The following is a 25,044-nucleotide window of genomic DNA, read 5'->3' on the forward strand; positions in this document are numbered from 1 at the left end:
TGCCGGACACAAGCACTCTTTAACACACAGACACTCTCGCTTCTGTATTGACTTATTTCAGAGTAATTCAGCTGCTATTCTGTCGTGCAGTATGTCATCTGATACCGTTGATTTCGTGCTTCGTATCTCATGGAGGATAAGGCTGCTGCTGTTCTATAGTTTCCTTATCGTCAAATCCTATCAAAAGACCAAAACCAAGATTTATCTGACTTCCCTACGCTGTCTATGTCACATCAAAGCCATTTTTTCCTATTGTGAGATTACAAGTCTCTAAAATAGGTCACAAATACATCAAATCATTAAAAAAAAAAAAAGGCTCAGTATGAACTTAAAAGGCTGGACACTATTTTTAAGCAACCGTCACTCAAAGAGGAGTAAATAGTGCATTTGTTGGGACTAATTTCAGGCGCGGATTAATACACATTAGGTGCTCTTGTTATTTCCGGTAGAGCAGGACGCTGTGTGTGTTGGACTGAGACAAAATAAACTTTTGTGTGCGTGTGTGTGTGTGTGCGTGTGTGATTGTGCGTGTGTGTGTGTGTGTGTGTGTGTGTGTGTTTGTGTGTGTGGTTCATCGTAGTGAAGGAACATGCCGCGCAGTGCAGCATTGTGGTTCACTGATGTGTTTTGTGACAACAATGATAACTCAGAGGAATAAGACCTATCTTGCTTTGGATGAACTTACACAATACTTCATCAAGGCATTGTTAGTTTTTGGTTGTTTTTTATTTTATTTTTTTTTACGAGATTTGTTGCCAGTAAATAAAAAATAAACTCCTATCTAAATACACAACACAGCTTTGGTATCTAACACAACAAATAAGCAGCATATTTTTCAGTCCTCTCAGCCTCAAGGTTTTTATTAACGCTCTTGAAAACCAAATATGGGGAGACAGCGGTGAAAACTACCATCGTTGGGGGCAGTAAGAATAGGCCCGTGGACACCACTCAGTTATTAGAAGAGCTTATAGCGTGGTAAGAGGAAGCACTTGTTTAGCTATCTGAAAATATTGGCACTGGATGTTTCTGCGAAAAGCTGCATATGCACCCATAAACAGCTGAACAGGAAGCGACAAGTCATACTGTCAAAACCTTGAAACAGTCTTACTTCTGCTTTCAGGCACAGAGACAGAGAGAGAGAGAGAGAGAGAGAGAAAATTAATGCACAAGACTTCCAAACATTCCTAAAAACAGCATCTTGCAATGCTAGCAATTTAAAAAAAATAAAATAAAAAAAATAAAAATGGCCTTTGACATGATGGTTACTGGCATCTTTGACATTACTGTAGTGAAATGTCTGCAGCCAGACACCATAGAGAAGACACCCACTCTAATTTCCTTGGTGATGTGAAGTGATAATTTCCAAAATATGCCATACCTACCTTGGAAAGAAACTTGATTATTCAATGAGTTTTTATAAATGTACAGAATTCTTCACTGTGAACTCGATGCAGCAGCTGGACTCCGTTGAAAAAAAAAATATTGATATTTCATTTCAATTATGTGCTAATAAAACTGACATAAGAGCAACATACGGAAACGTTCCTCATACAGTGTACCTTGATCATTGTGAGGTTCCAGCAGGTTAATTCTCCTCTTTCGCAATAAGGAAACTTACCCTTCAACTACTCATCGCATTACTTTGTTGTAAGTACCTACTATTCTTGGGCCCAAATAACTCAAAGGATTATTTCCTCTCTGAAAAACTACCAGACATCAGTCTGATACATTTTACATTTTGGACCCAGTGGAGCAGAGAGAGCAGATGAGCATGATTCCTCTGACTCTGACTCTCAAGTTTAGCTCTGCATTATTTCCCTGAAAGGTCTTTGTATGGTAAGAACTCAGTCAGTCCTTTCTCCCTCCAGTACACACATTCTGTGGTCAGACAGAACCTCGTGATCTGTGAGTTATCGATTGGCTTTAAATCTCTCAAAAGGTTCGAATTGTTTCTTTGATTACAGGCACGTTTCAGCTTGATAATCTACAAAATTCAAAATCGTTCTTTAAGCTCATGAAATCAATAAATATTCAATTGTTGTTTCCAGAAAAAAGTCCCTTTAATGAAGGTGCTTCTTGGAAACCCCTGTAGGGAAACATTTGTCCTCTTGACTCATATCTAAACACCCAGGTGTAGGATCAGCACATTGGTCAAACAAATGAAGGAGGAGAAAAGCTGAACTTTTTCTTTTCAGTTTTAGTCACCTTTTTCGTACTATATCCTGAAATCTCACTGTTTTGCACCTAAAAACGCCTCCCTCTGTTTATTTTTTTCACCGATTAGTTCGACGTCTCGGATTACATGGGATGATGCTGTGTTTGTGTCAACCTCGACCCCCCGCCGCGCGCAGCCTCGGTGAACCCTGCCTTCAGAACGTGGGTCAAACGCAGAACGAGAAGGGCCCGAAATGGCACCAGCCGGTGTGGTGATCCGAATTAAGGTCATGAGAAGTGTAGACGAATCCGGCTCCCTTTGCCACAGGCCACGAAAACGTCTGCAGATTTTCAAAGCCCAGGTGTGGTACGCGAGCAAAACTTCTGAGAGATCTGTCAGGGCTGTGTGCCCAACGTCTAGTGCAGGCTGAAGAGAGCAGAAAAAAAAAAGAAGAGAAAATCTAGTCTCTTACTTCCTGAACTTCAAAGATGCCTCACCTTCTCAGCATGGCCATCTGAAGGCTCAGTGGTGTTTGACCTTTCTCTCTACTTTACTCTACAGTTTCTTTCACCCTTTCTCCTTTGGAAACCAGGGTTTTGATTAACATTGCAGACCCTCAGACCCCTCTCTCTAAAAACACCGCAAAATTATTGTGGGAGCCTGAACCCAAGATGAAATTTTAAGGAGGATATCGCTCCTTTTCTCAACTCCTGAAATTTTTTTTGTCATGTTTCAAAATGTCTGTTATTTGGCACCTTCATCGCTTATTCTGCTGGATACTTGCAGTTCTGCATTTAAGGGAGGGACTTAAGATAAAAGGGAGAGAACATTTTCCTCGGGAGGATTTGAAATTTTTGTGATATGAGGTTTGTGGTTTTTGCGCAACATGAACATTTTTTTTTTTTTTGTTGCATGTGGAAGGATAACACCTCTGCGCACATTTCGCCGATCCTGTTATTATTGTGGGTAATATTTGCAATTCTATGCAGGAAAGTCTAGAAAGTGTGTGTTTATGTGTTACCTTGTCTCTGCTTTGAGGGCAGGCGAAAAAAAAAAAAAAGGGTTTTAAAAGTAAAAATTACATTAAGCATTTTAATTACATGGCAGCTGTTGACCAGAGTGTGTGTGTTTTCTACCGAGCAGTGTGGCAGGACCGGTTATATCAAATGACAGAAGACACACACACACACACACACACACACACACACACACACACATAGCACACACACTTGGAGAAAGATGAGAAACGCAATCAAATACAAATTTGGATCACAAGCTACCTGAAAATTTCTTCCTTACTCACAAAATCTGTTCACACCATCAAATTTCTAACAAACGTGCTCTATGCAGTAACGGAGCAATGAGGTGAAGGGTGGAAGTGGAAGACCTTGCAATTTTTTTGGTTCAAGTTTAAAGAGAAAAATACCCAAATGCATCTCAAGGAGCTACTTTGTAGAAGCATTTTCTAACTATATATATATTTAAAAAAAAAAAATGCAATTTAACTGCACACAAAATAACACTGGCAGCAGGTGTAGCTCCAGTAGTGAACCAGAGAGGAAAGAAACCATGCAGGTCAAAGGGGAAGAATTCTGCAGGACTGGAACTTGCAGCTGGCAAATGGAAATCCTTGATCTGAAAGTGCTGATCCTCCAGGTTTGAAACAACCAGAGGAGCGCGGAGGGAAATGGGTGAAAACAGCTCAGAAAAAGTGGACAGTTATGAGACTGTCTCCAATCATAATTTTTCCCTCACGTCTAGAGAAAAACTGGGGCTTCAGGTGACAGGCCGAGCGAGGTCACTGGAAATATCAGTGTCCTATTATGTGACGGCGCGCTTGTTTTCTGTGCACAGATCTGACGCATGAGAAACCTATGGCCTGAAACCTTCCTGTCAAACACAAGTGTGGCACATTAGTGAATTAATCCCCGTCGACGTGATGACTGCATCCCAATGCTCGGTGACCCATCAGAGGAGCCCGGCAGCGCCGCGTCCCCCCACCCCGTCCCCCCTCCTCTCAGGCCAGGAGCTCCCTGCTCTGCTCAGACCTGCTTCTCTGACACTGGGCCCTTTTTTTTTTTTTGTAGTTATAAGCATAATTACACTTATAAGTATAATTATTATCATGGTGTTTTTTAATCTCAGTTTCACTATTATCGTTTTCAAAGCCGCCAACTCAAGATATCGCCCTGAGGTTTAATGATCAAGAAGTTAGTTTTTCACTTCATCACCTCTCCTCTTATAAATCCGCTCAGTCAGAGCAGAGATGCGACATCTGAAGGAGCTTGTCACAGATTAGATGCCGTCGATATCACAGGAAGGGGGAGAGTTTTCTTTCTTTTTGTTGTTTTTTTTTTTTTTTTTTAGTGTTACCACCAATGATGTGTGAAACGTTTAGGGAAGAGTCGTTCAGCTTCCAGTGGGCTCAGCAGGTAAAAACAGTCTGCCCCCTTTTGTCTCCGCGAAGGGGACCGAAATGTCAGCGACTAGCCTGCCTCCTTTTCGGCCTCGTTTGACGCCCGCTGAGTCAAACGGAGGGGACCCCGGTGATTGTGGAGGTCAAGCAGAGGTGTCAAAATGTTTTCCAGCGACTCAGCCTGCAACTGATGTTGGCTCCACTTCATCGTTTCTCTGGCTCCGGAACAACTTCTGCCCGAGAGCGAATTTTTGATTCGCTCCATTTTCTCTTTCTGTCTTTCTTTTCTTTTTAGTTTTTGGCAGAAAGAGAGGCTGTGTTGTTTGGAATAAAATCAGACACGCGAAGCAGGCCTGTCTCTAACTCTATTCAGATGTATTTCAAATCCGTTGCGTAAACTGTGAAACTTTCTGGTTAATTCAATTCCCCATAAGTGTTCGTATTTAAATACGCTCCAATTATGACTCAGCTCTGACCAGTTTTTCTCAAAAACAACACGATGTGAAATCGACTTTATTATGCTAAACGGGAGGCTCCGAGGTCTTTCTCATCACTGTGCCAACTTAAAAAAAAAAAAAACCCCACGGTTGCCAACATGCCCTGCACCTGACCGGGGATGTGTCGGTGATGCCTGCGAGTCTCCGCGGTGAAAAGGGGCTAGAACGTCAGCAAGCTACGGTCTCCACGGGGCGATCACCACGAGAAGAAGTGGCTTGAGTGTAATTCTTTAAAAAAACAAAAAAAAAACAAAACAAAAAAAACAGCAACTGTCGTTTGGCTTTAAATGTAAGAGGTTGCTCCGGTGCAGCGGTGGCGGCTTATCAGTGAGACGGGACCGGCGGTGAGTAAATCAGAAAGTGTGTAAAACCAAAAGGACAGCGGTGCGTAATTTGCTCTGCCCTTTCCCAGCCAGAGTCCCACTACAATAGTGGCCAAAGCAGCGTCATCTGTGGGAAGACAAGGGAGAGATTGTGGAGTTATCTGTCAGACTCACCTCCCCTGTTTGGTGATTATCATCTCGGTCTGGAACTTGTGGAACTTGGCCCATAGCGGATAGTTGTTGAGCAGAGCCTGCGTCTTCCCGCTCACCTGTAGCCCAGGTAAAGGGTAGAGAGGCGGCCGCTGGTAACCGTGCTGGAAGCTGGCAGGGTAGTTCTCCGGGGACGGAGAGTACACGTCTTTACCGCCCGTGGGAAACCCGTCCCCAGCCGTCGGGATGTAACCCTGCCCGGCTCCGCTCCTCGGCGGCGAGCGCACGCCGCCGTACGGGCAGCTGCTGAGGGTCTGTGCGTAAAACCTGCCGGGCTGCGCTCCGTACCCTCCCACCGCCTGCTCCGGGTGGTACTGCAGAGCCAGGGCGTCCTGCCCGCCCTGAACCGAGTCCGGGTAGTAAAACCTCGCGTCCTGAATCCCCATTTTAAACTCGGCTAGATCCTTGCTGCCGCGGTGGAGGTGGCCGCCGATGTCGGCGTTCTTCCCGAAAGTTTGCGTTTCAGCCCCATTCAACATGCTGAAGTAGAGGTTGCCACCTATGCCGCCCATTTGCAGCCCCGCTCCAGGTCTGTGCGTAATGTCATAAGTCTCGGCTCTTGCGTCCAGTTAAATGAGAGCCTGCACACACACACACACAAAAAAAAGAAAAAAAAAAAGAAGCGCAGTCCGGACTGTTATCCTCAGCTATGACTCACGGCGCACTGACATGACACGAACTTTCAAATCTGGTCTCTCGGTCGTTCAGAGCCTATAGGTGAAAACCTAAAACTCCTACAATATAAAGACTCAATGGACGACTTGGCTTTAAACTTTTTTTTTATTACCCGGGTAGGTGGTAGTCTTGCCTTTTTTTTTTTTTTTTTTTTTTTTTTTAAATTATTATGATGAATTGTTGTAATTTGGACGCGTTGAGTCGCCTCCAGTGACTAAAGCACGGGCTCAGTTCCCTAACCCATGATATATACATTTTCTGAGTGGTCATATTTAGGAGGTGTGTCTGGTGCGGAGGCAGGACGCGATAGGCTGCGGATGTGAAGGAGCCGTCCCCTCTACACGGAGTCGCCGAGCACAAGTCACGCTCGCCGCCGACAGAGGTGCGGTATCTGGGTCTAATTTACCTCGGAAGGATGTTTTTTTTTTTAACACGTCGATAAGTGGGAATATTTAAAAATAACTTCATAGGAAATAAAAACGAGTTGTGAAATGACAGCTGAGCGCCACAAAGTGGTCTCGGTTCATATTTGTGTGCATTTTCGTTAAGGGACAATCTGGCGAAATGACAAATCGACGTTATTCTGATAACTGACAGCTCTTCATCAGAAATACTTGGTCGGTGAAGTAACGTGCAAAGGGGCTGAGAATTGACACCCGAGGACAAACAGAAATTTAAAACTAACCGTCATTAACTGGTCCAATAAAGCACAAATTATTCACACCGAGTCTCTTCACTGTAAAATTTAACAGCAAAATAAACTACTGGGTTCTGGGTCACACGTTTTCCGATCAGACTTTTGTTTATCTTGAAAATCTAATTCTTAAGAAGGTGGATTTGACGTATTAGCCCAATGGCTTTTTTTGGTTTTTGTTTTCTCTCTTTCTTTCTCCTTCAAATGACTCCTCTTTGCCTTACTGGCCGACGGAAAACCATTTGGTGGCAGGTTCTCTGTGTAAAGTTCAAGCTCCTTCGTTCACAAAGTTGTGATTTATTATGATTTGCCCGAAACCCAAGTTAAAACATGGCAAACTCCGCATGCATGTGGCAGGGCATCTTGAGAGGTGCACCCAGGGAAATCAGCTATTCCCTTTTATTAGCCCTCCTCTTACCAACAAACGGGTTGAATCACCAGCCCAATGTTATTTTCATTTTCCATCTGAATCACGAAACACCTCAAAAACTGACTCTTTTTTAGTTTTTAATATGCCCGGGGAACTACTGCCTGCATGAGGTCAGTAGTAAATGCCTTAAATGACCTTATTGGGGTATGACAGTGGTTGTTATTACAGTTATGTAGTGTCATAAAATGGAAATTCATCCCAAATAATATAAATGCCATTTATAAATGTGTTTTTAGGCAAGAAATCTCAAACCTAACTTTTCTGAAATAAAATTTTCAACTGAATTTTCAACTTTCAGTGGTTCAGGACAGACTTACAAGAACCATTACTATACTTCTCGCTTTCTTTTATTTGTTAATGATAACCAACTTAAAAAGGATTTAACATCCACACATGTATATTCGTGCCACCACGTAGTGTTGGTAAAATAGCACAATGAAGGAATATGTATTTTAGTACAGAATGCGTTCATTTGACTGAAGTGGAATGTTTCTTTACGAGAAGTCAGAGCCCGTTTCCCAAATCTCTCAACGATGGAGTACAGACGTTCATGTCCCACGGTCATAATAGACGTGGGAAGGAGAAACGGGTTTTCCTTTAAGGCTTCAGACGATCTTACTCCCAGCACAAACCTGTTTGAGGCCAAGAGTATTAGCATGCCTGAATGTTGGACGGAGCAGGGCTACATTTGTAAGTTTGTAGATTATCCTGACCCGCTTGGTTTTTGCGCAGGTTGGCAGGTTCGGCCGTAGAACACCTCATAAAAAGCTTCAGGTTAAGGTTCCAGTTCTTGTCAAATACGCAGAGCGAACTTTTACAGAGGTTTTTCTGTGATTGTCAGCGGGCCACTGCTACGTCAAACAGTTCACAGCCAGTCACGCATCACTTGGTCCAAGTCTGAATGAAACAGAAAGTGGTTCTCCCTAATCCAGCAGCGTTCTCTGCTCTTTAGTGGCTTGTTTGGATGTCACTGGTCAGACAACCTGGGCAGAGGATCCGCTTCATAAACAAAGATGAAAGGGAGAACCCTGAGGTATTAGCAGCTGCACGTGTATGTGAACACACACACACATTAAAAGATTAACCCACCCTCCCCCCCACCCCCCAAGTGCAGGTATGACACAGTTATCCCCCTCGACACTGTCACTGCTCTAATCCCACTTCCTGTGTCTCTTCTAGCAAGGTGAGCTCGCAAGGGCACCAGCTGAAGTCATCAGTGTTGACACGGGTAGCGAGAGGGCCAAAGTGTGAGCGACACCATGGCCACCACAGCCAGCCAGGCGTGTCCACCCCCACCCCCACCTTCCATCACCCCCTGGCTAGAGTCACCACTTCCTTCCTCCTCTGCTCTCCCTGCTTCCGGTTAGAGCCCCAGGCCGTCACCTTGTGAAGCACAATCAGCTTTCATTTTCTCCCGGCAGTGTTATTGGCAGGTCAGGTGGGTCTCATATCCATAGGCTTGTAGCAAAACACCAAGGGGGACGCAGGTATTCTGAACAGGATGATCCATTTTGAAATCTCGATGAAGAGCCACCCTAATGAAGCACCTGAAACATCGAAAATTGTATCAACTGATTTCTCAAGAAATCGAAACTCTGCTGCTGCCTGTATTGTACGTAAGTCAATCTGGGTGTGCGGGAGTTATAAATAGTGAATTATAATATCCCTCATACTTGTGGAGCTGCTCTGCAACTGGACACTGAAGTAAAACCTTGATGGTTGTAAAAGAATGTAGTAAAAACAAGTGTGGTCGGCTTCCACACAGCCTCCGTGGGCTGACAGATTTAGACGTGATAGACGGGCACATCAGCAGATGTCTTAACATGTCTTCATGAACGGTATCACCAGACCACTCAATTAAAACAGATGATGTTTTGTGCAAAGGAAGAGGTGGGGTTGTGGGAATTACACCATGATATCAATAAGTGGTTGAAAATATAACTGAAAAGTTCTGTAACTAATGACACTGTGGATTCCTGGCTGAAATTAAAGGCTTCAGTATGCCTCAAACGAAGTGGCTGTCAGATGGCCGAACAGCGCCTGAAAGCCCCTCCCCCGGCGCCTTTCTGGTGTTCGCATTGGGGACAGTTTTTGTAACTTTCAGGGACCGGCAATCAGACAGGAACGTCTTCAGGCAGAGGTCGCCCAGGTGTCCCGAGGTGAGAAAAAAGGCAGGGTTCGGACTTTTCTCTCAAGCTCGCTTTTTCGCGTTCGTCACAGTCCACCGAGTGCAACACCTTGAATGTCAAACCCAAAAACCATGCAGTGAGCTTCAGTGCTGTGGACGGAAACACCTTGTTGATTGGCACACTTTGGGCCCCTTAACACCGATCAATCATGGTTTGAATGCCACAGCCTGTCTGGGTATTGTTGCCGACCATGTGCCTCCCTTTACGGCCACAGTTTACCATCTTCTCATGGCTGCTTCCTGCGTGATAGCGCACCGTGTCACAAAGCAAAAGTCGTCTCAAACTGGCTCCATGAACATGGCAGGGAGTTCAGTGTCCATCAGTGGCCTCCGCAGTCACCGGATCCGAATCCAGTAGAAAAACCTTCGGGATGTGGTAGAACGGGAGATTAGAAGCATGAATGTGCAACGAAATGATGGGACGCAGTCACGTCAACGTGGACCAGAGTCTCAAATGAAATGTTTCCAACATCCTGTGGAATCGAGGCCACGAAGAACTGAGGCTGCTTTGAGAGCAAAGGGAGGAACTACCCAGTATTAGTAGGGTGTTTATAATAAATTGCTAGGTGTGTGTGTATTCTCCAGTCCTTCAGGAACGCGGCTCCGAATTATTGATAATGTTGCTCTGTAACTGCTGGATGTGCGAATAAGCAACTGTTTGCAAAGTTCACTATATAAACTTAACTTTGTCGAGGTTAGGGAACGACCGTGGTCATGGTAAAAATGGGAAATGGAACAGTGGTCTTCCAGGTTAAAGTCCAAAGTTTTGTTGACCCATCCGTCCACCTAAGCTTCCTCCCTCTGGTTGCTCTATAACAATGTCACACTACCTCCTACAGCCGCCAGAAGTCCTTGTCACTTCCGTGTAAACGTGTGTCGTTTTTGGTTGCCTTCGGACGAGACTTTGTTCAGGAGTTCGCCTGAAGCACACTGAGCCCTTAAGGCAGGTGAAAAGTTCTCAGGCTGACACCACTTAGTTTACAGCTTGTTCCCACTGAAACCGCACTGGAAAGAACCACCAACCCCCATTTGAAACCCGAGGAGGCTACGTGTTGCTCTTGACTCATGACCACAACATTTAGCATGTTCGCCATGTCAAACTCATACATGCTTGTCATTAATATCCACTTACTACGAACTCTATTAGAGCCACAAGTGTCTGAAATGAAATCTCCCTATAGCTCCAAAATGATAATTACTGTAGTGTTTTTATATAATTTTTCTGTTCTCGCTCATGTTTTAAGTCAGCTGTGCCTTTTGGGTCCATAACCCCTCGGCCATAAATATCTGCGTCTTGACATTGCGCCGATGTGGGTGGGCATGTCGTGGCTGACACAGAGTCCACAAATTGAAACCCAATGTACATGCATTGATTTCACTTGAATACCAGTTTGGTGCTTCTAAAAAGAAGACTAATTAAAATAAACAAGGCTTCATCATCGCATAGAGACAAAAGAAAGATTTATCACTTGCTTACAACGGAGAATGACGCAGCAGTGCTGATATCATAGTAAACCGTCTGAAATGAAGAAGTTGCAGCCAACCCTGATAACTATACCTCTAAGACTTAAAAATCTGATGTTATTTGAAAGTTATTTCCAGCCTTTTTGGCTTGTGAACCTTTTTTTTTAACTCACAAACCCTTATCAGAGGTTGCATATTTGCATGTCTATGAGTGATGCTCCCTTCACAGATTGTTGCATTTAAATAAAAAGGTAAAACTATCCCCTATTTCAAAAGGGAAAAAAAATAATAATTGAGGAACATAAACAGAATTTGTCTCACTCTCTCTCACTCTCTCTCAGATTTATTTTCGGACTCCCTTGGAGGGTTGCGACCCCCAGATTGAGAAACACTGCCCCTCAGGTATACGGTATAATCTGCATGACAGAGAATGTACTTCAAAAGACTGTAATTCAGATGATGTACAGGACAACATTAGGGGGAATAGGTGTCTGGGTGTAAATACTCAAAAGTTCCCCTTCATTTTTCATGGAGCTCTTATCATTCAGCCTCAGTGACATCAATATATTATTTAGAGAGTTTTTAATCTTTAAAATATGGATTGGATCGGCAAAGACCACATCAGCACATCCAGTAGGAACATTTGGCAACACATTATTATACATCCTGGGATTTAAGGTGTAATTCTGTCGTATGAGTCACCAACCAATAAAAACCTCACCGGTTCTTACTGCTACATAAATTCAAGTACAATGCAACGACACAAGACTACGGAGAAGAAGGGAGTAGCACCGGGTTATTTTAGAAAAAAGGAGGGGGCGTATCCAGTATTTAAAAAAAATACATATTTATTTCTCCTTTCATCTAAAATGCCAAACTGTTTCTCCCTTGTCTTGTTTCCTACCACTTAACATTTCAAGTACCAGTAGGAACCGGTAAGTACTTTGGGAACGGATTCATTCAAATTTATTAAAGGCCGTGGTAAAAAAAAGTGATGAAGCCTGGGTGTGGCTGTGTTTGCGAGCCAGTGCTGGTGGAGCAGGTGTTTTTGGAGCTGTGAGAAGCAGGAGTGAGGATGTCCCTCACAATCACCATGTAAACGTTTCTCATTAGACCAACTTAGCTGGAGCTCAGACTCTCCAAAGACGCTCCTGAAGAACGCCTTCCTGTCTGAGGCGAAACCACAGCACTGCTTCATAATTAACGCAACATATGTTTATTCAAATCTCTGCACGGGGTGTGAAAGAGGGCTTCAGGATGCACCACCCACAGAGGCTGTGAAAACAGAGGGTGGTGGAATTAAGTGAGGAAAGAGAAAATGGAGAGATCTTGTGAGCTCCAGATAGAGTGAGATAGAAAAGATAACACTTAGTGCTCAGCAGAATTCGCACTCGATAGCTCACGAACTCTTGGTGAAGTGCAAATGTATTCCTCGGCAACCCAGAAACAAACAAGCTGCGACTTCCTTAGCCTATAATTAGCCGGTAATCAATGCTGGGTGGGTTTCTGTCCTGTCAGGCATCCCCAGCCGTCGTGGGGCAACACTAGACCTGCAGCTGCACTCTCAGGTCTCAGATGACAATCCAACATAAAGAACATTAAGCCGTGGTCGGAAAGTGTTCCTCGCTCATTGGGGCTGGCTGAAAAAACATGGAAACAGGAAGCACATATGTAGAAGTTAGAAAACAGGTTCAAGTAAGGCTCTGCAGCTTTATTTTCTTCTGTGAACTTTCGAAGATATTTTGGAACAACTTGACAAAAAGCTCAAAACCCCTTTGGTCTGAGGCCATCTCCCTAATCCCCAGTGGAGTTCATAGACGTCACCATTGGCACATGTTGTGGTGTGACCTCCCAGACACTTGCCACTTTCTCCTAGAGCTTGTTTAGGAGGGGGGAGTGTTGTGGTGGGAGAGTAATGGGGCGGCGTGCACTCTCTGTTTGGCCTATGAACCCTCGCTAACCCCTATAAACACAGAGATGGTATGTGCAAACCTGAGGCAGACAAGCAGCAGGTCCTTGGGCATGGCCTGACACTGCAAGGCCGGGGTGACCTTTCAGCATGAAAACATCAAACGCCTAAAACTCAACTTGATATTATTTTTAATTAACTTAGTTTTCAAGGTCAACACGTTCTCCTCATCACTTTGAGCCCCAGTCACATGGTCAAATTTCAACTTTCTTTGTGCAGCGGAAGCTGGGAGATTCCCTGTCCTGATGCTACTTGAATGTAACGCTCATATCTTACTGATAATCTCATAGGAATCTATTTGTGGCTCCTTGACAGGCACTTCTCTATTGCATTATGTTGTTTTGGGGAATCATCTATTTCGTTCTTATTCTACATACCCTCATAACCCCTCAGTTTTGGGAAAACGTTATACAACATCAAAGCCTTAATATTTGATTCCTCTAATGTGGCCTATTGTCCCAAGGTTGCATCAGCTACTTTGTCTACAATGGCATCTGAGTCTGCATAGGTCTGACTCATGATGTGCCATTTGAGTGCAATACACTGATCACAGACTGGGGTTAAAATGACTGCATGTGTAAAAACTTTCACTATGACTTTCAGGCACTTAAATTCATCTCTACGTTTTCCAGGCAACCTTGATTACTAATTTCAAACAGGTACTTGCTCAGAAGAACCATTTACAGTATATCAGCTAAAAATTGTCTCCAAAACGTTATATTTTCTTCCTCTTCTACCAGTGCCTTCATCGTACAAACTGTGCAACACATGATTGTAGTAGATTGAGCTTTAAAGTTTTCTAAAGTGCTTTTATATCTGGCCCGCCTGGTAAATGCCCACATTTTCCAAACTCCACACACTCAACTTGCAATGTAAAGTAGTCTGCAAGCCTAAACCTGAGTTGAAGATTTAATCTGATTACAGCATTAGGACCACAGAAGACATTATACAGCTGTTTTCGCAGGCCGAGTAGTAGCAACCATAACGAAAAAAGTAACCCTCATGTGTAAAAGTGATTCACTTTTCTTTAATTACTGTGACAACTTGAACCCAAATTATACAATGAGAAAAAAAGGTGCATAGGCAAATGATACATCATATAGTTTACACTGGTTTCTCTGTACAGACTGATGAGCCACACTAAAATAAACCAGGATCCGACTGATGGCTTGTGCTGTTTTTCAAGCGCAGCCCTGGCTATATTAGTTGGTGCCCGTGTAGGTGCAGTCATGCTGGGTTCTGCATCTGGGGCCGGCCGATCCATGGGAGGTCCTGCACATGCACACGCAACACTGGCAGCTTTAAGTTACTCAGACAGACAGACAGACATTGCCCTGCTATGACAAAACAGGGCAGCTGTGCACTTCCACACATTCCTCTGGCCTACTTCATTGAATGCAGATCAACCCCCCCCCCAAAAAAAACCCTCTGCCCTGCACTGCCTCATGTGCAGACAGATTCCCCAGTTCAGCCACCGTCCACTTGCTGTGCCCTCTGACTACATTAAGAAATCATCACCCTTGTCACTTCCAAGCTGACCCTGCTATACTAAGTGCTACTGTCAGGGTCAGCTGGTCCGGGGTCAGCCGCATGTCTGCAGCTACTGTTGGGATTTAATTACAGGGAAAGGAAAAGCCTATAGCAGGTTTGGTATAAAAAGCACTATGGAATGACTGCGAATGCAGAGTTACTGACTGTTAAAGGCTTGAGTTTCCTCACCTAGATATGTTCAGTGTATGACTAAAATCGCGAATGAGTGGTTGTGGTTGTGTGGTTGTATTCTTATTGGCCGGTGGCCCAGAGCATGCACTTGGCATGTTGCCAATCATATGAGTAAGACAGATGTATGGAAGTGATACTTAATGTCCTCATGATTTTTGTGCAGAACGTAGGCAAACAGAAGCTATTCGATGAAAAACTGCTCATGAAAGAGAGAGAGAGAAATTAATTGTTAAGGGTTATGCTTTGAATCTTTTTACCAGTCTCATGTTTGTATGCTGAATATGAAAGCGACAGCACAGTTGATTTAGCTTGGAATAAAGACTGCAAAAAAAAAAAAAAAAAAAAAGGAAACAGCTAGCCCGGCTCTATCTGAAGGCAACTAAATCCACCTACCAGCACCTCTACAGCTCACTGATTTACATGTTACGTCGTGTTTGCCTAGTCTAAAACTTGGAGAAGACTAAACACTGGAAACAGAGGGACACACCCCCCCCCAAAAAACCCCCACACATTTTGGTTGTTACACTTGAGTTTTTGAACGGATTAAATAAACAAGATATATCATGTGTAAGTAGCGAGCTTTAGAGGTGCTGAGAGGTTTGATTTTGTTACTTTTGGACAGAGCCAGGCAGAGACAGGCTAGCTAGCATCTCCTAGCTTCATATTTAGTTTACAGACACGAATGCTATCAATTTCGTCATTTAACTCTCGTCAAGAGGGTGAATAAGTGAATGAAGGTCAAACTATTCTTTTCATTGAAAAACGTTCAAATTAGGCTCGTTTGAAATGCACACATCTACTTTATATTTGGGTTTTGCAGAGTGACCGACTGAGTCCTGCAGCATCCTGTCTTTGTCAATTCTGCCTGTTCTGATTTATCCACAAGTAATCTGGGGGGAAAAAAGAAAAAAAAGAAGCTTAATGTTTTGTGTTTAACAAAGTTTGAAATATGCTTGAAGCAGTCTTGAATAAAAATCTGTAAGACAAAAATTCCCTGCCAAGTCCATACATTCCACTTTTCTTTATTTTATGTGTGTGTGCTTATTTGCTGATGCCTGGCTAACTTAAGCTATTTGGGACATGGAGAAATACAGTATGTTTTTCCTTCAGTGACAAGCTCTGTTGTCTTTGTCTATCCAGAGTGGACAGCTGTACATCAGCTGTCCACTCTGGACAGGCTTTTGTTCTAATGCCTAATTATCAGGCCATAAATCCTCCTGAATTAGGTGTCAGGTGCTGCCAATTCAGCCAAGGATTTCCATGGGTCAGTGTCACCTGACCAGACAAAGATTACACGTTCAAAATCGACCCTCATGCAGGTTTGGGCCGTATAGGCACCTCACATGGTTTCTGTTGAATTGCGGTGTCCGCCCTGCCCTCTTTGTCCCAAACTGACACGTGAGAAACGGCTTTATTATCATTGAAGTCGCTGTAGCGTAACTGGTGGAATTTGGAGGATGTCCATGAGATACCAGCAGAAATATGAGTTTGGTGAAATGTTTGGTAAATTACATTACATTTCCTGAAGTCAAGAAAATTCTGCTGACTTTTAAATGAATAAATGAACACTTGCAACACTTTTAAGGCTTGAGATTCTCAAAGCAGGCAGCCGGCTGTCCTTACATTCACATTGACCCACTTGGCCACCGTTCCTTGCCTCAGCCCATTCACCCTGGTGCCTGGTATATTTCATTTGCTGCCATGAAGGAGCGCTGCTGGAGAACAGTGCTTCACTGAGGCCCGTGAAGGGGGAGAAGCAGAGGAAAGACCAGGTGTTTTCTGTCATTTCCGACCAGTTTTACATTCAACTGTCCAACCAGACAGCTGAGTGTGGCTCAGGGGGGCTCGGAGGGGCCTGGGTCACTGCGGTGCAGCCCTGCTGACGGCGCTGACAGTGGAAGGTCACGAGCGGCGACCTGGTTTCACCGATCCACTCTTCCTCAACCAGACAATCAATGTAAAACCATCTATTCCCTCACTGTCCAGCAGTTGTCCCCACTGTGCTCCTGCCTTCTCACATTACCTGAGCCTCACCTGCCACCACACCCGCCCTTCAGACTGTACTATATCACGTGACGGTACAGATGGTGAGATGGTGTTGGATGGTGCTATGCACTTCTCTAAACTGAAAATCCTCACAAAGAGGAGGAGGAGAGCGTGAAGCCTGTCACAGCCTGGAAAAACGGGGCACCATCTTTTTTCTTTTTTTTTTCTGTGTCATTTCATTTCATATTCTGGTTTATCACACTGTGTAAAGGGGCCTGAAGTACTGTAAACACCACTTATATTTAACCTGCTCTGGCTAAGTGTGCTGCTTTTGACACTCCTCCAGTCCCTCCGGAGACCTACAGGACATGTTTTATAAAGACTTTAACCCATATTTTATTTTATTTTTAAAATATCGTTCATATATATGTTTAATGTTAATATGTGCAAAAAAAAAAAAAAAAAATTAAAACTCAAAAATTCTGGTAAGGGGTGATGGAGGAAACTGCATTTACATCTCACGTGGTGGAGGTAGAGGAAGACAAAAACACCGAGATAACTGCATGTTGAGATGCTTGTGCGTCTCCTCATAGCTATCAAATTGTTGGGAAAACAGATATAGTCAGATTTTAAATTTTTCTCAAGGGATTTTGTCAATTCATTGACCCCCAAATGATGGCCCATTTAAAACTTTTGACCCCCTATGCTTCCTAATTCGGTCTTTGAAGAACACTGCCTGAGAAGGTGCAGCAGAAAATTACTTTTGAAGGAAATCTGATCTGAATGCTGTATTAAAATAATCCTGCCCTCTTGCTCCTTAGCATCCAGCAAGCTTGATGCTGGGGGCCTTGATATTACAATCACTGTAATGACGCCGGGATTGATTGAATGATTGGCAGCTCGAGACATGAGCGATGAATGACCTGAGCCGTGGCTTTAATGCACAAAACCCAGTGATGGACATGGTGTTCGGGGGGATGTGAAGACATGGAAAGTGCAGCAGAGTTAAAGCACAAGGGGCTAAGACTGAAGTGTGCGTGTGTGTGTGTGTGTGTGTGTGTGTGTGTGGGCGTAGGCAGACGCCGGAGTCCGGTAGCCCCTGTTTGTCTCACTAGCTCCTGGGCGAGCGCTGGCATTTGTGTGCAATGTGTGTAATGTGAGTGTGTGTATTTGTGTCTACGGCTTGAGTGGCAGGAGGCAGAGGGGCGCTGCTAGGGGTGGTCCAACACAACAAGTGACAGAGAAGGGGGAGGATCAAGAGGGAGGGAGAGGTGTACTGCTACCGAGGTGGTGTACGTACGTATGTGTGTGTTGGGATTCAGATCAGATGCGTTTAGCTGGACATGGTGGCTTTAAGCGGCATTTCAGCTGACAACAGCTTGCCAACCAGAGGTCTTGCCTGCCACCGTCACCACCTAAGCCCTCTGATTCATCTGGCCCTATCAGTCCACTGCTATCTGTATCAATCATCAGAAATCATTTATTTTTAGTGGGATGTGGCCTCTCGCCCTCCTCGCTGCCCTCTTGCCCCCTGCGGGCCTCCTCTGCCTCGGAGCCCCTCACTAATGAGTGTCAATCTGCAGGGCTGTGGCACTTTTACTGCAGACACCTCCCCTGACAAACGCAGGGCTTCAGTCAACATTAATCACGCAAATGGACCCCAGCAAAAGTGACAACCGTGCCATCCGCCGCCAAACCCCTCCCTCGTTTCCTCCGCAGCCTTTTAAAAGTTTCTTCATAAAAGCCAGCGCATCTTTTTGTTTTTCTTTGATGCACATTTTATTGCTTGATGTTGTATTTACAAAGACTACGTGTGTGTGTCCGAAGTCCCTCCCTATTTACTACTCTGTATAGTACACTATATTTACAATATATCACAGTATTTAATATATACATTATATTCATTATATTTCACTATTTTTGTTTGAGCGACCTAATTCTGAGCGTGAAATTTATGCAGAATATAGAGACCTCAGAGATTCCTACAATGGAATGAAAAAAGTAGTGTGCATGGCATGTACACTAGTTTACATCTATCCTGCAGTGCAATGTGTCACATTTAATAGACGCAAAAAATTACAGCCATGCAACACTAAACCTGTCTCACATGACCCAGAAGAGTCCGCAGTCGCCCTAGTGGCTTTGTGTTATGGTGCTTTAGCTAAATGCTAATGTCAGCATACTAACGTGCTCACAATGCCAATGCTAACATGCTGATGTTCACGTACAATGTTTAGGGAGATCCATTTCCTTCCAGCTCACAGCAGTAATTGGTGTAATGGTCGGCAGATGTTTTTTTCCTTGCAGACAAAGTTTAGAAATGCATTAATTTGTTCGTCTCATATTAGCATTTCTGTGAACTGGTTTTACAGAACAACACGGACAGGGACATTTGTTCGCAGCGTCTGTCATTTAGACATTGCATCTCCCCAGACTTGTTTGCAGTTTTACTAGGGTACCTATCTTGCCTGGGAGGAAGCACTGCCTTGGAGGCTAAACTCAGGGAACAAAAGGCTCAGTGTGCAGTAAACACTACAGAATAAATGAAAGACTGTAACACAATCGACTGCAGCCCTAGTCTGCAAGACGTGCACTCATACGTATCCTAGAGCGGGTATATGCCATATATCGGCGTATGCGCACCACTACACCTCTGGTGCTAAATGAAAAGTTAAGGGATCACCAAAGTCAGCAGGGTTCATCCCCTGGAGATCATGAATTTATCTACCAAATTTCATAACAATTCTTCTAATAGTTCTCAAGCCATTATACTAAAAACCAAAAATGTCATGATGTTGCTAGAGGAAAAGTCAGGGGATCACTAGGGTCATTAAGCTACTTTGTCTGGGAACCATGGATGTCTGTAAAACAAACTGTGGCGATCCATTCAAAAAATGTTCAGATAATTCACTGGATAAGTGGAAACTTTGACCTGCTGGTGGCACTAGATGAGAAGTCAGGGGGTCACCAATGTCATGAGGATTCAACCCCTGGGTGCCATGGATATCTGTGCCAAATTTCACGTCAATCCATCCCGAACCAGAGTGCTGGACTGAGCAACGGCTGCCTGACCGACATTGCTACCGCAATAGATTTTGATGTCCTTTGCTCATAGAATATAGTTCGGACATGAACATCAGACATCAAAAAATCCATGTATCAGCTGTGACGGAGCTCGGTTCAACTTTTGTGTTGTTCTTTTTTTTGTATTGATTGTATTGATATATGCATATGGGGTCAAAGTCTGGTCACCCCCCCCCCCCCCCAGCACTCAGTTTGCATGCCTGACATGAATTTTTGAAGGCTCCCGTGATGTAAACATGATGGTCTAATTCTTTACAACTGTGTTTTGTCATGAAAGCACCATACTGTAGGTATCTGTGTTTCTGTGTCTGAATGGACCTTTGTGTCAGTGTGTATAAATAAATTTGCTTGTGTTTTAAGTCTGCACAGTGTGTATGTGTCTATCCTCTGTGTTCCTTTGATTCTTGGGACATTGGCATATTCTAGTAACCAGGCGGACGTCAGAGATCTATTCTGGATGCCCGCTGCGACAGCCGGCCAGCAACAGCAACGGCAGCAGGGGGAAGGAATGTCGTCTGTCCGGAGGCCTGGGCAGAGTGATCAGTGATCCTGTCGGAGGAAGCGGAGATGGCAGCTCTCCTGTTTCATTGGGTTGTGGAAGAGACGGAGAAATGAGGAGAGAGAGGGGGAGTTGGACTGGGGACATGATGCTCATGAGAGGGAGAGAAAAGGGGGGCTAAAGGCATCTGGTTTGGTGCCAGTCGAGCCAGCTTTCTGGCATGCTGCATTCCAGGAGATCAACACCACGGTGTTTCATTTCACCCCCAAACCACATCAACCACCCTGTAGCCCACCCTAACCCCACCACCACTGCTTTATTTTATTTTTTTTTCAATAAATCTTTACTGATTCAAGAAAAACAAACCAATAATAAGTTATCGTCTCAATAAAAAAATTAAATTAAACACACTGTCCCTCTGAGGGAGAGAGAACGTGATCTTTAAAACTAGATTATGTAATTTTGAGAGAATAAATAACACATTCTTTCTCTTACAGATGAAAAGTAGACATGATAAGCAATGAAATGAACTCTTCCTCAATTCAGTACACTCAGGGGTTTAGCCAATACAGTAGGTCCAAAATTTTGGACCCAATCTGAAACGAACCCACCGGAAACCTACCCGATTTTCAAAACACAGGACCCTAATCCGAGGGGGACCCGAGCACAGCCAAACCTGGTCTGAGTAGACCGAATCCAAAATGCAAATAACTCGAACAGACCCTAACAGAGAGAGAACACCAAAACTCGAAGCAGCTTGATGTGCTATCACTTAATTTGATCAATTAATGAGCAGCTTTGGTGGAGAAGAGGATCAATATAATAATAATTATGCCCCAAGAACTAATGTAAAGTAATGGAAACTAAAATAATTCATTTTCATATGCTTCAAAGACAAATTTATCCAAATTATCGAAAGTCTTATTTCCACCTCCTGCATTAGCAACAAAACATTGTGAGCCAACTGGGCGATAGATGGATAAAAGACATGTTCTAACCTGTTTAATATATGTGAATAAAATTCCAAAAAAAATGTCATTTGCCAGTCCTCTGGCAGTAAAACAAGACCCTACCTGAAGAATTCGGACCTGATTAACTTCGGGTCCGGGGTTGGCTCTCAGTTGCTCAGAACTGAGTTTACCCGTGAAGACCTGTACGATACAGCCTTTATTGGTGTTGTAACACCAGTAGCTCATGGTGGTAAAAAACTTCTAGGTCAATATTGCTGTGTGGGCAAGCATGTTTGCTGACTTTATGACCGGTCTGTTCTTGTGCCACTGTCACACCGGTGGCGTGCGGTGACTTTTACACACAGGCAAAGGCTTGGGCATTATGGGTATTACATGGTTAACTGTAAATATGTAAATTGAATAAACATGCCCGTGAAAGCTTTCCTTGCAAAAGGAGTTATTAAAAGCGCCTCCTCAATACACCCCAGCTCCTCCTCGTCACTTTGGCCGAGGTGATTACTGAGACAACTAATACCGATTTGAGATGATAAATCACAGTGTAATTTGCTCGTTTACGTGCTACTGCTACTTCTTAAGACTTAGGAAGAAAAGACTGTTGAAATAATTTTCTAATGCACAAGTCCAGTTTCCACACTAATCTGTGCATGTGTGTAATAATGCTTGCAATATCATAACTGATCTCAGAACAAATCCCCTTGACAAGCAAACTTGTCTGTAGGTAGCTATAGCTACTCCCCTGTCAAAGATCCCGGGATTATCCACAATGCACATGCTAATTGATGTCTATTTTTAGCTTTAACCGGTCCCGCACTGCTTGCCTTGCTTGTTCTGACATCACGTCACCGTGTCACACTATGTTTTAGCACTTTTTTTTTAGCATCTTGTAATTGTCACTTGTGGCCAGAGTGGCTGAACATCTCAAATATTGCCTTCTGTTGAGTGAAAAATATAGTTAATACTTTGCGCAAAGTGGAAAGATGCTGCCTTTCTATGAACCCTATTAAATCACCAAGCAGCCTTTTGGTATACGTGTGTTAGAAATGCTGGCTGCGGCCGACAGTGCTGGCTTCCAGCAGGGTAATGAGAGAGAAGTTCCTTGACCGAGGATGATAATTTGATATCAGTACGTCAACAGATGATTTTCACTCATGCAAACCCCTGTCATGGAAAGATGTTAATCATTACGCTGACATAATTAATGTCACTGACATTAGTTTTGGAAGTGGCTTTGGAGGGACATTCACTGTGAAATTTTTTTCCCTGCTTTGTTGGTTTGCACATGAAAACAGTGTCAGTGGGACTTCCTGGTGGCCTAGTGCTTTGGGAGACTGACCACTTAATGTAATTAAACTGTTAACGGTCAGAGTCAGGGAACTTTGTGGCATGTCACCCTCTGGACCCTCCCACCCACACCCCTCCCTCACCTAATTTCATGCCAACTATGTACACCACAGTGTCTAATGAAGACATGAAAAGGCCAACACAAGAGTACCTAAACAAGAGTAAGAGTATAATGCCATGCTAGCAGCTCTGTGAGGCTGAACTGAGACACAGCAGTTCTTTGAGCTGAATGCTAACATCAGCATGCTGACCGTGTTCACCATGACAATGATAACCTGCTGTTGTTTAGAAGATATAATGATTACCATGTTCACCATCAAAACACAAAGTATGCCTGAGGCTGTGGGGAATGTTATTGGTTTTGCAGGAATCTACCAAGGTATTGGAAAAATAAAAAAAATTGTCCTGATAATGATGGAAACTTAAGGGATCACCAGCTCATCCTCGTATGGTCTGTACCAAATTTCATGCCAATACATTCAATAGCTGTGGCAAACGTTCACACAAACCCCGTGGTGGCACTTCCTTGAAGAGTGAGGGGATCACCAAAGTCAGTAGGGTTCATCCTGTGAGGGCCCTGAATGTCTCATCAAAAATGTATTACAAATCCATCAAACGCTTGTTGAAGTATTTCATTCTGGAATAACTTTGTAATAGGGATGTACACAGCTCCTATGTTTTAGTTTGCAAAAGCACACTAATAATAATACTAATAATAATAATAATAATTATAAAGTTCATTTTTATAACACCTTTCAAAATAATGTTACAAGGTGCTTTACAGAGGAAAGTAAAGAATTAAAAGAAAAACCACACCACCCTTAAGAAAAAGGGATCCAACAAATTAAAAACAGTAATTAAATTCAATATAAATATTAAAAATATATCAATAAAGATGAATTAAAACGACAATAAAATTAACAAGACTATGAAAACAAAATAGGAAAGCACAATGACATAAATCAAAGTGCAACTAGGAAATTAACATCATCTTAAAATCTAATAAAAGCCTTTAAAAAAAAAAAGAATTAAATAATCAGTTGCAGGAAGTGATTTAAAGGATGGTACTGATTCTGCAAGCCTCATTGGAGTGAAGCCAGCAAACTATTTCAGGCAGACAGCTCCAGTTGCTGCTACAGTCTCATATGACACCGGCACTCACTGCAGCTTATATCAAACGCACCCTTTTATGACAAGGCGGGCTATTTAAGCTGTTGAGGCCCTGCTCACTCCCAGGCTCAGGCTGTAATGCTGCTTCACTAGCTAACTAGCTAACTAGCTAACTAGCTAACTAGCTAACTAGCTAACTAGCTAACTAGCTTGACTGTGCTTCAACACTCCCTGCCACTGGAGCCTGGACATGATTTCCTTAACACAATAAACAGCACAACAGGCCGGCCATGTTGCTTTGGGACGGCTTGGTGGATTTAAAATGCTGGTGTTGGTGCTGCACTCTCTGCTGCCGCCTGGATTTGGAGACCCCAATGGTTACCTGTTGGTCATATTAGCTGCAGGCCTCAAACACACACTTCGGGCCCGAAGCTGGAGTTTCCTGTCCTGCTGTTGGCTGCTCGGGACCATGGAGACTCTACCAGAAAGGTTTTGCCGAGATGCTTGGCACCACTGCTTCACTTTGTCAAGCTAAGTATTGGATATTTTGTTGTTGTTTGTTTGTTTGTTTGTTTTTTGATAATTACTGCTCCAGTGCTGCTGCTGGTACACTAACATCTGCTGTGGTTTGGACTGCAAATGAGTTTCGTGTAGTGGCTGAGCTTTGATTTCATTTTGTTGTTGTATTGTAGATGCACCGGGCTGCATTTATATGATTAGTTTTGAAACGTGAGGTCTCATGTTGGAGCGTTATGGGCTGAACTGGCTTTGCATGCTGTTTATTTTCACATGTTTTTAAGAGGTTCGTATTGGCTCACTGATTGAAAACTATGGGGTCTAGTAGAGGGTACATATGCTTTAGTTATTATTACTATAAATCTACAATAACCTCCTGAGTGTCTGTTCTATGGGTTATGTTGCATCAACAGCTGCTGCTTATCAACACATTCAGGTCCTGAATTCTCGTGGATTCAGTAAGTTTAATTAACTAATTACCTGCTGCTGTGTGGTTCTGATGTGGCTTCACTTCCCTGCTGCTTCGGGTCAGGTGGATTGTTGGGTTTAGATATCTGCGCAGTACCACGCTAGAGTTTATTCCCCGCAATGGTTGGAAGTTCTTCGCCAAGGAACGGCCACAGCAGCTGCTGTCGAGCCCATGCATACGTGTCGCAGATTTTACACCTGTTTTTCTCGAACCTCTGATTTTTTTTTTTTTTTTTTTGTGTTTGGTTCTGGGTATTGTTGTCATCGGAGCATAGACACCAAGTGTCATCCTGTGCAGTGGCGTATTCACCTGCAAAAACAGATTT

At 43.5% G+C, this 25,044-nt stretch overlaps 1 protein-coding gene across 1 annotated transcript in view; it reads right to left on the reverse strand.

Moving 5' to 3' along the window:
* tbx21 (T-box transcription factor 21) overlaps positions 1-6,351 on the reverse strand; it is a 21,357-nt gene extending 15,006 nt beyond the window's left edge. The window contains exon 1 of the mRNA XM_040134389.1: positions 5,566-6,351. Coding sequence (XP_039990323.1) covers positions 5,566-6,113 — 548 coding nt within the window. The 5' untranslated portion in view covers positions 6,114-6,351. The remainder of the gene's footprint in view (positions 1-5,565) is intronic.
* Between the last annotated feature and the right edge of the window lie 18,693 nt (positions 6,352-25,044).

The sequence above is a fragment of the Xiphias gladius genome, chromosome 9 (genome assembly GCF_016859285.1).
Source record: "Xiphias gladius isolate SHS-SW01 ecotype Sanya breed wild chromosome 9, ASM1685928v1, whole genome shotgun sequence".
NCBI classification, from domain to species: Eukaryota; Metazoa; Chordata; class Actinopteri; order Istiophoriformes; family Xiphiidae; genus Xiphias; species Xiphias gladius.